The 15,863-nt window shown below is 44.7% G+C and overlaps 1 protein-coding gene across 3 annotated transcripts in view; it reads right to left on the bottom strand.

Moving 5' to 3' along the window:
- Positions 1-86: 86 nt before the first annotated feature.
- The window catches only part of grin2bb (glutamate receptor, ionotropic, N-methyl D-aspartate 2B, genome duplicate b), a 63,102-nt gene continuing 47,325 nt past the window's right edge, over positions 87-15,863 (bottom strand). For 2 of the 3 annotated variants that reach the window (XM_035406355.1, XM_035406356.1), the window contains exons 10-16: positions 15,424-15,577; positions 15,004-15,129; positions 13,729-13,958; positions 13,356-13,516; positions 12,727-12,914; positions 9,407-9,645; positions 5,196-7,754 (exon numbers count right to left, since the gene is read on the bottom strand). In XM_035406355.1, the coding sequence (XP_035262246.1) occupies positions 5,196-7,754; positions 9,407-9,645; positions 12,727-12,914; positions 13,356-13,516; positions 13,729-13,958; positions 15,004-15,129; positions 15,424-15,577 (3,657 nt within the window). Of the gene's footprint in view, positions 7,755-9,406; positions 9,646-12,726; positions 12,915-13,355; positions 13,517-13,728; positions 13,959-15,003; positions 15,130-15,423; positions 15,578-15,863 lie in introns of all 3 variants that reach the window. The other variant, XM_035406358.1, reaches the window with a different exon arrangement.

The following is a 15,863-nucleotide window of genomic DNA, read 5'->3' as shown; positions in this document are numbered from 1 at the left end:
CAATCTGTACAATTTATGGGTGTTTTGTTTATGTGTTTCTGATGTAGAAATCTGGTAACATTTCAAAATAAAGGACCACCAAAGCATAAAGTAATGACCTGTAATTAAAGAACAACATGAAGTTGAAAGAAGTATGTTTCTGTTTCCTATACTAATGATCAACATGTACTGTATGATCAAAGAGCAGATTCAAAAAATGGCAATTAATTGATCATACTTAAGGGGAATGTATATACAGTTTCACACCACAACCTGTTTACTATTTGTAAATGCAGAATATGCATAATGCATTGTAATTTTAAAAACATTCTTTGCAACAACCTTAACCCTAAAATGTTACCCAAATTTTTATTAAAGTTTTTTAAATTTTTTTTATTTGTTTGTATTAAAAGGGAACAAAATGGATTTAATTATTTACAGAATTCAGACAATGTTATAATACACATTTATCTGCCCTCCAAGTACTTTCTCTCTTACATACATACGCACATACAGATGCTCAAGCATGTTGATAAACCCACTCGTAAATACAAAAAATATCAGGGCTTGGCAGAAAACAATTTTTTTTTTAAATGAGATAAATTGTAATCTACTGTATAACAAAACATAATTCTCCATCCACTGTAAAATCACTGAAAATATGCTTAAAGCTGAAAGTTCCTCAAACTAGGCAAGAAGGACAAAAAACATGATGATTGTTCCTATGTAATTACTATCAGTATGAATTTGTTAACATTACATAATTATTATGATTGTTATACTATTATTCAAAAGTCTGCTCAAATATACCATTGTCTTGTTCCATTAATATATTCATAAAACCAAATACTAACAAAACACTAAAACATTACTGTTATTTATAGTAACTGTGTCATAATTTAGTGTCAAAATAAATTTAAAAAACATAATGTAAACACCACCTTGTACTGTCTATGACTCTACATTTATCTATTCATGAATTGTGTTTGTAGCTTTAATTTGTATCAGTAGTTTTAAATACAGTGTGTATATTTATGACCTTCAAGCAATTTTGCTTCCAAGAGACACCATTTACATTGTGTTCAGCTTCGCTGTGTCTTCTCATTTAACAATAAATTAGGATTTTAGAGCTCATAACACTGGCTTTTGGATCACTGGGCCTTACAGCTCGGGACAGTATGATCACTTTTATGAGACTTACTGAAAAGGCAATTAATCACCAAAAATGATCTGTCGTAGCCATTTTTGAAATATGGCCAAACCACAAACCCACTGAGATATCCAAAATCAATGAAAATACAGTCAAAGCTATCATTTAAAAAGGCGAGACAGTGATAATACATGTATTTCTGCTTCAAATGATGCAAGTACAAATCACAATACATACTTTTAAAACCATTATTTACAATCAAATTTACTTTAAAATAATACTTTAAAATAAGTAAATATGTTGCCTGAAAACACATTGTGAGGGGTAAAATCCACAAGTGTGTCTATTGGTACTCTGTTGTAGGGAGATACATTTTGTAGCTATTTAGTTATTTAAGTGGGATGTTGACACTAAGAATGCAAAAAGGTGCATTCTTTTGAGAGCAACTATCAATCACAATGATCAAGTTAAATGCACAGGATTAAAAAAAATCAGTGAAAACTTTGTAGGGGAAAGCACACAAATATTTTGATCATGCAATTTACTGAAAATGAGGTCAATTGATTTGAATATGTTCATACTCATACAGCTATACACAAGCACACAGATGCACACACACACACACACACACTTCTTAATATTAACTGTAAAAAACTTTGTATTGTCATGATGAAATTTTGCCAAAACTGTTCAAATGTACAATTTCAACTGTTTTTTTTTCCATATTCCTGCCCTTAAAATATTGAAATATATTCAAAAGAATAAAGCAAAAGCAAAAGAATAACAATGAACCATGTGACTCATCTTAAAACAGCAAACACACTCAGTCAAATATCCACATATCCACATGCATGCCTGTTCATGCATATATTCACCCCAGCACACATATTCACGCGTATACACTGAATAGATGTTGAAAAATGAATGTGTGGAGGGGTTAATTTTCCAAATTGTAATAAGCCTATAGATTTCAGTTTATTATTTATGATTATAAACAATTTCGGTCTGAAGGCCCGTGGCTCTGACACGGTTTGCTGGAAACAAACAGACCCAGTCTGTATAGAGATATGCAGACAGTAACTGCATACATGTGTACAGTACTGTGCAGCTGTCAGTAGATCAGTACACACATGCCGAGGAGAAATATAAATAAAAAATAATAATTTACAATGTTTCTTGAATATGATTGATGTAGAAATTGTTTTACCCGGTGATCTGTAAACTAACTTATAGTTACACGCTGAGAAAAATACCTCATGGCACAGAATACACAGCTTCCTGGATATGTTCTGTAAGTGGCACCACAGGATTTAAAAAAATAAAAAATAAAAACATTTCTGGATCTCAAGAGACATCTCCAGGGAAAAGCAGACATTTTTTCTCTCACCGAAGAACATTTTAAGACCGCACGTGCCAGATATTGTCAGCTTTAATCAAGTGTTATTGTTTTCAAAATGAGAAGGGTTGGACTTTAAATGCCAAATGTACGTTCTAATGTTAAACAGTGAGCACCGGTCTGATCAGTGGTGCCTTCATGCACATAGCAAGCAGTGCCCCTTAGTTATTCTTAACCAGCTCCCAGACATCACTGTAGGGTATAAGGCGAACAGTAGAAATGCCTTGCTGATTGAAAGTGTTCCTTAAAATCAAAGGGCTGCAATGCTTTGTTGGACTGTGTTGGAATGTGTATGTACAAAAGTTTGTCAAAAGGTGCACAGTTTTAACATGAGGGAAATTCGTATCAACCCTTAATCCTTCTTTGATTTCCTGATAAACCTATACACTTATGGTATTTGTTATCATCAGTCCTTGAAACGAATTAAAATTGTTCTTAGAAAACATTCTTAACATAATCGTCATTACTAATATGCTATGTGAAGTAACTAACATACTAAAAACCAACAGAAGTAATCATAGTACTATCATTGTAATGTGTTTTTGTCTTCTATATATTTTTGTTTTCATTTTTGTTCTTTCAATTTTTTTTTGTTCTTTATTTGATGTAAAACTATATTGAAAATTACATCCTGACTGTCTGTGTAATGTACAAAACGAAAAGAAATTCTGTGTTCATTTACAAGAAAAAAACATTAATACTGATGGTAACACTGACCAACAGACAGACTTTTACTTGTCTTTCTTTTGGTCCATTTGGATTTCAAAACCTTTTGTGCACAATAATGTGAAAAAGAGAGCAATAAAATGACCTTGATATTAAGTTAAGTTTCAAACAAAGGTTTTCCATTTAATGGAATGGAGCAGTGGAAAAATACTAGTCTATGCATTATTCCAAATATCTGCCTTCTGCTGATTTGAAATACTAAACAGACAATAATTTACATATAACTTATAAGCACTTCACACAAGCCCAGCTAAATATTGTATAGCTTTGCGCAACCTCACCACGCTGTTCAATTCTGTGCCTGAATTCATTTTCCATCATTTTCCCTTAAAAAATATTTAATCAGAAGCCAAATTTAGACAAACTTTCAATCACCCACAGGCTTAAAAGGTATCCTGTGTGATTCTTCCTGCATGTAAAATGAGTATTAAATCAAGAACTGCATCCAGTGTTGCTTTCCTCTCTCTCTCTCTCTCTTTTTAGGGGAAAATTTGTCTTGCCCTGTCCTGTAAAATATCACGAGGTCTCCAGGTAAAAAAAAAACTGTCAATATCTCACCCTTAAACATGTCAGCATCAGCAGGCATTTTTGCGACCACCTAAAACGTAAGACACCTCCTATGCAATGGTCCGGCCATGCCCATTGGGCCTGTGACTTTTGACCTCCCAAGGCAGATGCACTCTGGGTACTTGACAGCATTTAAACTGAAGTGTAATGCCCACCGATCTATCAACAGCAGAGCTCAGCTCTCCCTGGCCTTTCCCTGAAAAATACAACCTATAAGGCATGCTGTATTCCATACAAATATCTCAAATAAAAATTCAGCATTCGGAGATGTCTCTTTCACATAGCCATAGACAAATTCTGTCATGACGAATCGTGTCATCTCTCAATGTGATATATCTGGCTGAGTGAGACACAGCTTTTGGAATCCAGTAAGGCACATCCTACACAATATTTTCAAGCCCACTCTTATACTTTTTTTTTTTCCTTTTTCTTACCTATTGACAACTGTAAACCAGAACAGTTTTAGATACTGTACATGATTTTTAAATGCAATAAGACATTACACTGTATTTTCTGTACAGTTTGGCACTGTGCAAATCATGTCTTTTACCATTTACAACACTCCAAAACAGCAAATAAATGCATGGTCATGGATAGTTAGCACACAGATAATCAATCATAAAAAACAGTCAGGAAATCAAATTACCTTATGTTTCTCCCAGCAAATAAGTTTCATTAGATAATGAGCTTCCTTCTACATAGTTAGCTAACAAATAATTAACTACAAATATTCAACAGCATAAAATATTTAAAAAACAAAACCGAACTAAATATCATAAACATCATTATGATCAATACTATTATTAACAACATTATTATTGTTATTATTATTTTACCCTGTTACATAAGTTAGCATTTTATTTTCATTCATGATTGTATTTTCATAACAAACCAGGATCGAACAAGCACTTAATTTGGTGTAAGGGAACGGTGGAAGAGAGGAAAAGAGACGGAGAGAGTTACAGACAAATCTGCAGGCTTAACGTTTTTCTTAGTGCTCGTCTTTCTCATCCTGGCTTCCTCTTTCTTTTTCCGTTAACTTCCTTGGCCCCTGAACGCCGCATACATTCCATTTACCTTCTCTAGTGTTATGACTATCCCACAGTTTTTATCTTTTTTTTTCCTGCCGGTTTTCCTTCCTGCACTCAGGACACCCGCCATCCTCTTCGTTCAGAACGGATGCTGCTGCACCCAGCCTCTCCCATCGTCGGGGAACGTACTCTTCCTCCTCTCCCACCTTGCCCTTCCTGTTAAAACTGGAATGTGCAGTTGCATTCCCCCTTTTCTCTCTCGTAAATAAATTGCCACAACGTAGGAAGCGTCCTTCTGTGTCCTCTCACTCCGGTCCCTGCGTCCCAGTCTCCTCTGTCCCCTCTCTTACACGTCAGACTCTATGCTCGACAGTTTCTCGTACACGTGCCCGTTGCTGGAGCCGTTGAATGGTCTCTGCGTTTGGCCGGCCCCTAACCCGTCCCTTGTCGACAGCAGCTTGTTATTATTGGGGCCCCCGTGATGGTTCCCCATTGGTCCCGCCATCCCGCCCAGGCTCAGCTCCTTGGGGAACCTGGGGGCCATGTTGGCCATCACCCCTGCCGTGGCAGACGCCGGTAGAAAAGACGCCACGCCCATGGAATTTCTGAAGTCACTTCGGCTGTTTTTCAGGAGTGGCTGCTGCTGTTGCTGCTGCTGTTGCTGTTGCTGCTGCTGCTGCTGCTGCTTTTTGATGTAGTACGACTTGGCACCGTGCAACAGACACTGGTCGTCACCGAAGGTTGGGATGAAGGGGTTTTGGTTTACTTTATCTGGGTAGAGGGATTTAGACAGGGAATATGTTCCTCCTCCTCCGCCCCCCGCCATCCCTCTGTCTCTATCCCTCGTATCTCTCTCCCCCACCGACCGACGATGCAGCCCACTTTCACCTCCCCGGAACAGCCCGAAAGACGAGCCGCCCTTTCCCCGATCCCCTCCGAAAAAGAGCGGATCTCTGTCTCGGTCTCTCTCTCTCTCCGACGCGGCGTGCCTCTCGAATATGTGGGCGTACGGGCTCACTCCCTCCATAAACCGGTCTTTGTCTTTCAGGCTCACGCTCCTAGGTGGGGGAAGCATCCCTCCCATGCCACCTCCGCCGACTCCACCCCCGAATCCACCCATTCCTCCCCCTAACCCGCCCGCCTCCTCTTTCTGCAGGTCTACAAACGTGTCGTAGGAATGCTGCCGTCGTAATTGCTTGCCGCCCAAACCTGGCTTCCTCCGCAGAGCTTGAGTTTGCGACTGGACGCCTCCCATGCCCCCTATCAACCCACCCTTTCCCCCTTCCTGGGCATACTTACCCCCCAGTTGATCCAGAAGAGGGTTATTGTCTTCACTAATGTCGTACAAGTTACCCGTTTTCTTGCACGCGTCACAACGCACGCAGGTGGCCGAACTTGGACGGCCAGAAACCGAGCTATTACCCCCTCCTCCACCTCCAGCAGTTGTGCAACCACCCCCTATCCCCCCTCCAGGATACCCTCCACCACCTCCTCCTCCAGGACCACCCCCATGCAGAGACACCGGTTTGCCACCCGCACCTCCACTGCGGCAGTTTCGACATTCCCAATCACCCCCAGTCAGCCCGCCACCCCCGACCCCTGTCACGTTCTTTTCCCAGCATGTTTGTGTTTGAGGCCCTGATGCAGCCGGTCCGACACCCACTCCCCCTCCCCCTCCACTCTTACACTCATTCTTCTTGGGTTTACCCTTCAAGAAATCCTCCACTGCGACCAAACTAGTGCAATTGCCTCCACCTCCACCAACTCCACTGCTGTTAGCCCCGCCCCCACCAGTGACTCCTCCCACTCCGCCAACAGGTCCGTCTGTTAAATCCACGTGTTCCCACTGGGGTATGCCTTCCTTGGGGCGAAACTGGTCTAGGTAGAAATCCCTCAAGCCCTCTTTGTCACGGAACAGCCCTCCCCCACCCCCTCCCCCCCTTTGAGGCTTCCGGTCTGAAGCTAAGGGCAAGAGGGGTGGAGAGGTTGAGCGGCGGGAGTGGGCGCCGTGGTAATGGTGATGGGCTGAGTGGTGGGGTCGCCTCCGATACCCCAGCTCGATTTCGTCTAGCTCGCGTCGCGACTTGGCCGAGGCGGGTCTCTTTTTCAGGCTGTCCCTGTACTGCTTGCGCTTTTTGGCGTTCCCTTCCAGGTTGCCGTAGGTGACCGTGTGGGTGGAGATGTCGGACATGTTTCCATCGTCTATCCCTCCTCCCACTCCACCGCAGTACCTGTCGTGTCCAATGAAGCCCGAGCTGGACGCTCCGCCTTTGAAGGAGAACTTCCCATACAGGTCGGTCAGACCTTGTTTGAACCCTGGACCAGGGGCTGGGCTCTGACCCGCTATCAGGTCAAATTTATTGTTGTTCCTGTGAGTCAGAGAGGCACGGGGCTGTGTGGTGAATATTGGGGCCACCCCCCCTCCTAGACTGTCGCAATCATACATTCCTCCCTCCAAGGAACTGGCACTCCCCAAACTATGAGGTCTGTTGGTTGTGGGGCCGGACAAACTGAGACCCAGGGTGGGCCCTGAGCTCGGGTGATGGTGCAGGTAGTGGTCCTGGTACAGGTTGCTATCTTTCAGGTGCAAATTCCCGAAAGTCCTCTCCACCTCGCTGATGTAGTCGCTGAACATGTTGTCCTCGGGCAGGTACGGCGGCTTGCAGTCCGAGTGGCCGGCCAGGCTGCGGCGGTGCTCCGAGATGTCGTAGACGGACGACTCGCGGTGGATGAAGTCCAGGGCGCTGTGCGGCGAGCCGTTGACCCCCGAGAGGGAGGTCATGTTCTTGGCCGTGCGGAGGAGCCGCAGGATGTTGGAGTGGGTGTTGTTCATGGTGGCGGAGGGGGAGTTGAGCGGCGATTTAGCCTCTTCGATCTGGACCCCGTGGATGCAGCTGTAGATACCCTGTTACAGGAGTGGTGCGGTAAAGAGAAAAGGGGGGGGGAGACAGAGAGAGAGCGACAGAGAAAGTGAGATGGTGATAAAGAGAGAAAGTGAGAGAGTGAAAGAGAAAGTGACAGAGTGAGTGATAGAAAAAGTGAGAAAGTGACAGAGAGAAAAAGTGAGGGACAGAGAGAAAATTACAGAAAGAGTGAGACAGAGATTCAAAGGAGACAAAGACAGAATTTTACTATGTGCTTGGATGGGACTCTATCAGACAAGAATCCCTGCAATGAAAGAGTTAATTAATGTAATACACATTTTGCAGACATTGTGGTTTGAACATTGTAGTCCTATAACAGAGAGGACTGGGAGTGGGGGGGGGGGGGGGGGGCATTAAAAATGGCAGCGATGCATTAAGCCTATGGTTTTGACTGATCAATATCTTTAATAATTTTGATAAAGAAGTAGCTGACCAATACATATGGCTCATTGAAACAAGTAACATCAATTAAATGACCAGCAAAAACTCATTATTGTTATTTTCATTATTTGTTTATCAATGTTAAATTTACATGCACACAAACATCAATGCAAGCAATAGCAATTCCTGAACAAACTATTTAATCATTCAATTTCACCATTCAGGAATTGGTACTGTGCATTACGTGCACACTGACACGCACACAAGACACCGTAAACGTAATAATTCTCTGTTGCTTAGTAATGCCCTGAGAGCCGTCCACAAGGGGAGAAAATGAGAGGGATCTCGACAGGGTTTTGTATTTCTCCTTTCATGTCGCTGAAAAGCTTGAGCCGGAGTGCAGCGAGGCAGCCTCCTGCCTTTGAGGACGAAAGCCTAGCCCCGGGCTGATTGGACGTGGCGCGAGATGCCCAGCCATGCGTGTAAGTGCTTGGTGCTTGTCATAAAACATGTCACTTTTTTTTTTATTTTTGAGCAGAGTTCTCCCTGACCCTGAATGCGGAGCGTGAATCGGCTCCATCACTCACTCTGATGATGGAGTAGGTAAAAGGTGTTGGGGTTAATGCTGGGTGGCCCTATCACACTCACCCTGCTGATGGAGCAGGTAAAAGGTGTTGAGGTGTACACTGAGAGGTCCTATCACACTCACCCTGCTGATGGAGCAGGTAAAAGGTGTTGAGGTTTACACAGAGAGGTCCTATCACACTCACCCTGCTGATGGAGGTAAAAGGTGTTGAGGTGTACACTGAGAGGTCCTATCACACTCACCCTGCTGATGGAGCAGGTAAAAGGTGTTGAGGTGTACACTGAGAGGCCCTATCACACTCAGCCTGCTGATGGAGCAGGTAAAAGGTATTGAGGTATACACTGAGAAGTCCTATCACACTCACCCTGCTGATGGAGCAGGTAAAAGGTGTTGAGGTGTACACTGAGAGGCCCTATCACACTCACCTTGCTGATGGAGCAGGTAAAAGGTGTTGCGGTATACACTGAGAAGTCCTATCACACTCACCCTGCTGATGAAGTAGGTAAAAGGTGTTGAGGTGTACACTGAGAGGCCCTATCACACTCAAACTGCTGATGGAGCAGGTAAAAGGTGTTGAGGTTTACACAGAGAGGTCCTATCACACTCACCCTGCTGATGGAGGTAAAAGGTGTTGAGGTATACACTGAGAGGCCCTATCACACTCACCCTGCTGATGGAGTAGGTCATCCCCGGCTTGCCGGAGCACACGCCCATGAAGCAGAAGCGCAGCTGCCAGTAGAAGAGGTGCTCGCAGATGAAGGTGATGAGGGAGAGCGCCATGGCCGCGCCCAGCATGTAGAACACGCCCGCCATGTTGTCCACGTCCAGCTGGCTGCTCATCACCTCGTTCTTCTCGTTGTGGCAGATACCTGTCAGCCACAGGGCCTCCAGCTCCTCCATCTCACCTGAGCGGGGGAAAAGAGGGGGAACTGGTTAGACGCATGGGAGAGAGAAGCAAAGTATTTTTTGCATTAAAGAAATGTGTACTCAGTTCTGTCAGTGGTCTGTATCATGTGTCTATGTAGGTATATGAATGTATCTATGTGCGTGTGCTCGCTGTCATTGGTGCTGGTGGACAAGGGGAGTTTCCCCCCTTCATTCACTTCACTGTGAAGCACTTTTAAATCATAAAAAACACTACATATGTGCAATCCATTACAAACAAACACACATGCATGCATTAATATTTTATGTAGAATGGCTTTTGTGGCACTATACTGTAGGTAGCCATTGAGGACCACTCCTAAGGTATGAAATTATCAAAGCCGCCACTTGTATTTCTCACAGTCAAAGGTCCTCAAAATAACCAGCACTGGCGAAGGGGAGAGAGTGATACATTTGCATGAGAGGTCTGTGGGACTGCTGCCTGCCCGTAGCCCCGTTCTTAAACTCCCAGTGCAATTGTGTCAGTGTCTCGCGCGGCTCTCCAACTTGTGGACGGCTTTCAGGAACTAGGCCACACCAAGAACGTCCAGATCAGCATGTGACAAGATGACTTTGAGGTCTTCGAGGGGAGTCCACGCGATGCGGGGCTGACACTCCACGCTGACCCACATAGACGCATGCGTCCGAACGTCTCGAGACGTTCTAGAAGATGTGCCGCCACTTGTAACTAGGCCACTATTTCGGGCAGAAGATGGGAGTTGCACCGTCGTGCACCATCAACCATCTATACTTGCTTTATATTATGTCCTATGTAAGACATAAGCCATGACATACCGTGCATATAGCACAACAGGGTGGTGATCAGCCTGAGGCTGAAAGCCAAGGGCTATTATGCACCACTGAAGTACCAAATATTCTTGCATATGCACTGGCATGGAGTGGTTCATATCTCTTATACCATGGCTGCAACTAAAATGAATTATTCAAATAAAACGGTATTTTAAAAACTTCTAATTAATTACACATCTAAAACCCTTATGTGCACATCCGCCACTAGGCTAAATGAACAGTAGTTCCGCTGGTAATGGTAGATTTGTAGAGAACTGTGGAGTTTGGATTCTACAGAATTGTCTATCACTTTCAGCTATGAGAAACATAAGAAAACGGAAAAGACATTTATCAATGAAAAATTAAGTAGACATTAATTATGGCTATGATGCAGTTAGCTACCAGTATCGTGAGTAGATAGTCAGCGGTGTCATTTACTCTAATCCACATAACTACTCTATGTTAATACTTCCAGAGTTAATAAATACTGCACACCTAACCACAATTTCTTTTTGCTAGATGTAATGTGTTGCAAGACATTCTCTCGATAAAAACACTTTTTTCCCACATATTTAACCTTAGCTATGGTTTTATGAATCAATCGTTATAACCTGTTGCTATGGTTACGTTTCCTTTTATTTCAGGATTTCTAAGCCAACAATTTGAAAGGTTTCGCATTGTGATTTAGAACACTAATGAGGCAAAGTACTTGGATTTCCGTGCCTATACGCAAATAAAATACACAGCTGTCAACCAATCAGAAATGAGTATTAATCTAAGCTATATTTATCTAAATAACACAATACAGCCAAACCACAGATGCCAAGAAACACAAAGTTTATTTAAAAAAAATGAAACAAGCGCAGTTAAATTTCACCAGAGTTTACTATTTCTGATACAGTGGAAGACATTGCTTCTCATATGAGACACCCTAATTCACAACCCAATTTAACTCAACACTGACTCCTTCCATAGCATTGCATTGTAGACCTGGGCTTCATAATCGTTCTTGTCTAGTGACTAAAGACAGGGTGTAGCAGCCTCCACCCATTTTACAGAACCACTGCTCCATCCTCCCAGGCCTTCCTTGCCAGAACCATCCAGCCCTCCCACACACTCTGAGTCTGCTGCCTGACTGGCCATCTCTCCCTCTCCACCTACTGTACTTCCATGCCCTCCCCCTCCCCACCGTCTCCAGCTGAATCCGTTTCAAGCATCTGCTTCCAAAGTTTGGTGGCGGTGTAGCACACTGCAAGCACCAACAGTACTGCTCCAACAGACTTCCAAAACCTACATCCCTCTACACACTGTAATTTGGCAACTGATTGGCTTCAATTAGTCATTAGCAGCAGAATACATTTGTTAAAATGGTTTTTGTCTCTCACAAATATTGTATGTAACAATTTGCTTAGTTACATACTGTAAATTGTATTCTTATTAATAAATATTCCCACATTCCAAAACACTGAAAAGGGCAGTCAGACAAACCAATGAAGAGAATACATATGCAATTAATTTAAATCTTTCATTTTAGTTAGAGTGATTGGTGAATACTGACTGAAATATTCAGATCTGGCCATCTATGATTATGCTTCAGGTAAAAAGCCAAGATTTCAAGATTACACACGTTACATTCCTTCAAGCAGTGATAGCCAAAGCCGCAGAACAGAAAATTTCTAAATTACCCTCAATCGGTTGGTCTCCCTGTCAAGGATCATAGCAACGGACCAGGCAGCACAGAACGTAACAACATAAGAACACTCAGCCCGTCTAGGCTCGCCATTTGAAAAAACAGAGGCTATCCTGTAAGTCTAGACACAGGCACATACCCCTGGGGCGCCCATCGCAAACACAAACGCCAGGTCTGGTTAGACGTTTCGCGTGCTTTAAAGCGCATTTACAACCCGGAACGAGAATGGCACAGGCTGTCACCTGACTACGAGCGAGCGAGCAGGGCTGGACATCTGCGTGCGCGCGTAAGCGCCAGGTGTGTAACCGACAGTCCCCTCCTCCGCACGGATTCCCCCGCTTTTCGTAGTCAGCCCAAGGGCCGAGAAATAAATATTCCCCGGCTGTCTGAACCTGTACAAGCATGGAGGAATGCTGTAGCCCACCTGCCAGCACGGGTCACCTTGCCTCCTCCAATCACGGTCTTTTTTTTTTTTTCATTTTTTTTTTTTTTAAAGAATAACGCCAGCGAGGCAGACCGTAAAGAACCGCGCCGACAGCGCAAAAAAAAAGCCCCGGCGAGGGGCGGGCGGTTGGAGCTTTACCGTCGCCGAAGAGCTGGAGGATGGCCAGGTCGACCTGCCTCTTCCAGCCGGAGTCCTTCTGGATGGCGATGCCGTAGCCCGTGGAGGCGAAGACCTTCCCGCTGCCGATGGTCACCAGCTTGCAGCCCTCGTCCCTCCCGGCCATGTAGTTCAGCACGGCCGCGTCGTAGATGAAGGCGTCCAGTTTACTGGGCAGATTGGGGTAAAAAAAAAAAATTTTTAAATGAGAGGGGATGGGCAGAAGGGCCAGTGTTCACTACAGAAGTACGTGAAGGTCTGGTTCATGGATGCATTGTCACACTGGCAATCCACCTTATTTGTCCAGAGAAGTGTTTGTGTTCAAGGCGGTAGTGATTTTCTCGTGAAAGCCCAGTAAAAATGGTTTCGTTTTGCTGTTGGAGTAACCATGTGCAGTCAGATCACCAACAATCACTGGGTAAGGAGACCTAGCCACTGATCCCACACTATTCCAAAGTAACCATCAATTTTTAATTTTTCATATTCATATATTCATATATATATATTCATACTCTTACATGCCATAGGGGGCAGCGTTACAATCAGAAACACAAGCAAACTAATACACAAGCCTAACAAGCCCTCCCGCCCACCGTTCCCCACACACTCACCCAGTCTTCAGACTTTGCAGCGCTTCGTTGACATTCTTCTGGTGGAACTTCACCATGTAGCTGTGCATCTCCTTATAGTTGTTCCGGATGTTCCTCTCCGTGCTGCCGTTGGGCACCGTCCCAAATCGGAATGGCGGGGAGAAGTCATTCGGCCTCTGGAACTGAGAGGTGCAACAGACGACAAGAAACGAGAGGTTCGAGTTCCAGCAGATAAGAAGAGATGGCAAAAGAAGAAGAAGCCAATGACGTGTGTACATGTACACGTTTTCAGAGCAGGCTCATTCTCGGTCTTGCAAGGGCCATCGCATGAGGAACACGCTCACGAACACACACACACGCAGGTCAAGCTGCAGACCCGCCAGGCGCAGCCTACCTTTTTGTCGCTCAGCCCAGACACCTGGTCCACGTACTCCTCCTGGATCATGAAGGCGGCCAGGTTGGCAGTGTAGCTGGCCAGGAAGATGACGGCGAAGAAGGCCCAGACGGACACCATGATCTTGCTGGTGGTGCCTTTGGGGTTCTGGACGGGGACGGAGTTGTTGAAGACCAGGCCCCAGAGCAGCCAGATGGCCTTTCCGATGGTGAAGGAGGGACCGCCGGGCTCTGAGGGAGAGGAGCAGGGGGGGGGACGGGGGCGTTAAGAGTTGTTTAGTCCAGTAGCTGTGATTTGGAAAGTCTTGCATCTGATTCTTTGAAAAAAAAAGGACGAGTGGGAGTCGATTGGCACAGTGCTCTGTAATTATGCTGCTGCAGTTTAGCAGTGACGTAAAAACAGTGCAGTACAACAGCACCGGGGAAGGAACAGTGCATACAAATGCACATACAGTACACACTGTCTAAAATTCAGGGGAATGGAGACTATATTTGAGCGGGTTACGGCAGGGAACAGGGAACAACATAAAAATTACCCAGTCACATTTTAATTTTGTTCAGGGACTTAGCTGAATTGCGTATGTTAGTAAAAATCGCTAAATTAATAGAATGGTTTATCTTCATAACCAGCAGAAGCCCCGCATTCACACAGACAAAAGATCTTCGGAGTCTTCCTGTGGGAGTTCATCAGTGTGGAATCCAATTCTACGTCTTGTCTTTTGTTTATTGGTTGCAATTTGGATAATTGCACGCAAATTGTTTCACCATTAGTCTCTGTATTGATGTTTTTGTATACTGATGTTCGGCTACATTTGTATAAATTAATTTATGAATTACGGGCACTCTACTGGTGTCTAATAAATAGCATAAATAATAATAATAACAATAATAATAATAATAATAACATAATAACAATAACATAATAATAATAACATAATAATAATAATAATAATAATAATAATAATAACAATAATAACAACTTCAACAATAATATTTTCATTGCTCTTGCTACAATAATCAAATACTCATCATCATTATCATCATCATGGCAGAGGAAACGTGTATGTAGAGGGTTTTTTTGGGGAGAGAAACACTCCCGCCGTTGCCAGACAGCAGAAGGCAGCCCTTATGGACAGGTTGCTGTTTGACACATCAGCCCAGACCTCTTGCCCGAGTCGGACAGGCGCAGCATTGAGCGGGCGCGTGCTAGCGCGGCGCAAATTGTTGCCAAGAAACGCGTCCCCGGACACGTCGCGTCTTCCCGCCGTTTTCTCACCTCGCCCGTCCGCCAGACATCGATTGTACCCGACCGGGCTGAAGTACTCGAACACGAAGACGGCCACCGCCGACACTATCAGCAGCATCACGAACATCATCACCCACACGTCCGCGCTGAACGGCTCTGAGGGAGATCAGGGGGGGGGGGGGGGGGGGGGAGGGGGAGGGAGGGGGGGGGGGGCAGTGTTAATACAGCGAGTTCACGAGCACACGACTGAACATTGCAGAATATCAATGTCGAGCGTTCGGGCAGAAACGGTGAATAGGAAGCCGAACGAGGTGTGGTCGTGTGTGTATGCCTGCGCGAGACACGGTGGTGTGTGAGACAGCGTGTGTGTGTGTGTGTGTGTGTGTGAGAGAGATAAAGAGAGAGTGTGTGTGCGCACGTGTGCTCAGGTGCATGCCAGGGGACTCTCACCCAGAAAGGCAGAGGGAGAGACGGTGCCGTTGCTACGGGAGACCATGACGCTGATGCCCGTCTCGATGAAGGGCACGGAAAAGTCGATGACCTCCGACCTCTCCTCGTTGATCGTGAGGGAGCCCACCGCCATGTGGGCATTCTTCAGCACCACCTGAGAAACGGAGAGGGAGGTCAGTGGGAGGTCACTACATTTTGTGAGCAGGGATCAAAACGGGCTGACCTGGGGGGGAGTGAGGGAAAAAAGTGGGTTATTTCAGTGGGCCATGGCAGCTGGAAATAGCCATCCCTCCCCCAACACTCACTCTCCTTCCCCTCCCAGCCTCTGCATCTCTACAGGTATATTTAGCCACAAATACCTGAGCCCTACAGCACTGCTCCAAAAATGGGACAGACCTCACAGTGTTTGTGTGTGTGCGTGTGTGTGCGTCTGTGTGTAT

Source organism: Anguilla anguilla, chromosome 2, assembly GCF_013347855.1.
Source record: "Anguilla anguilla isolate fAngAng1 chromosome 2, fAngAng1.pri, whole genome shotgun sequence".
NCBI lineage: Eukaryota > Metazoa > Chordata > Actinopteri > Anguilliformes > Anguillidae > Anguilla > Anguilla anguilla.
This window is presented reverse-complemented; position numbering and strand designations above follow the sequence as displayed.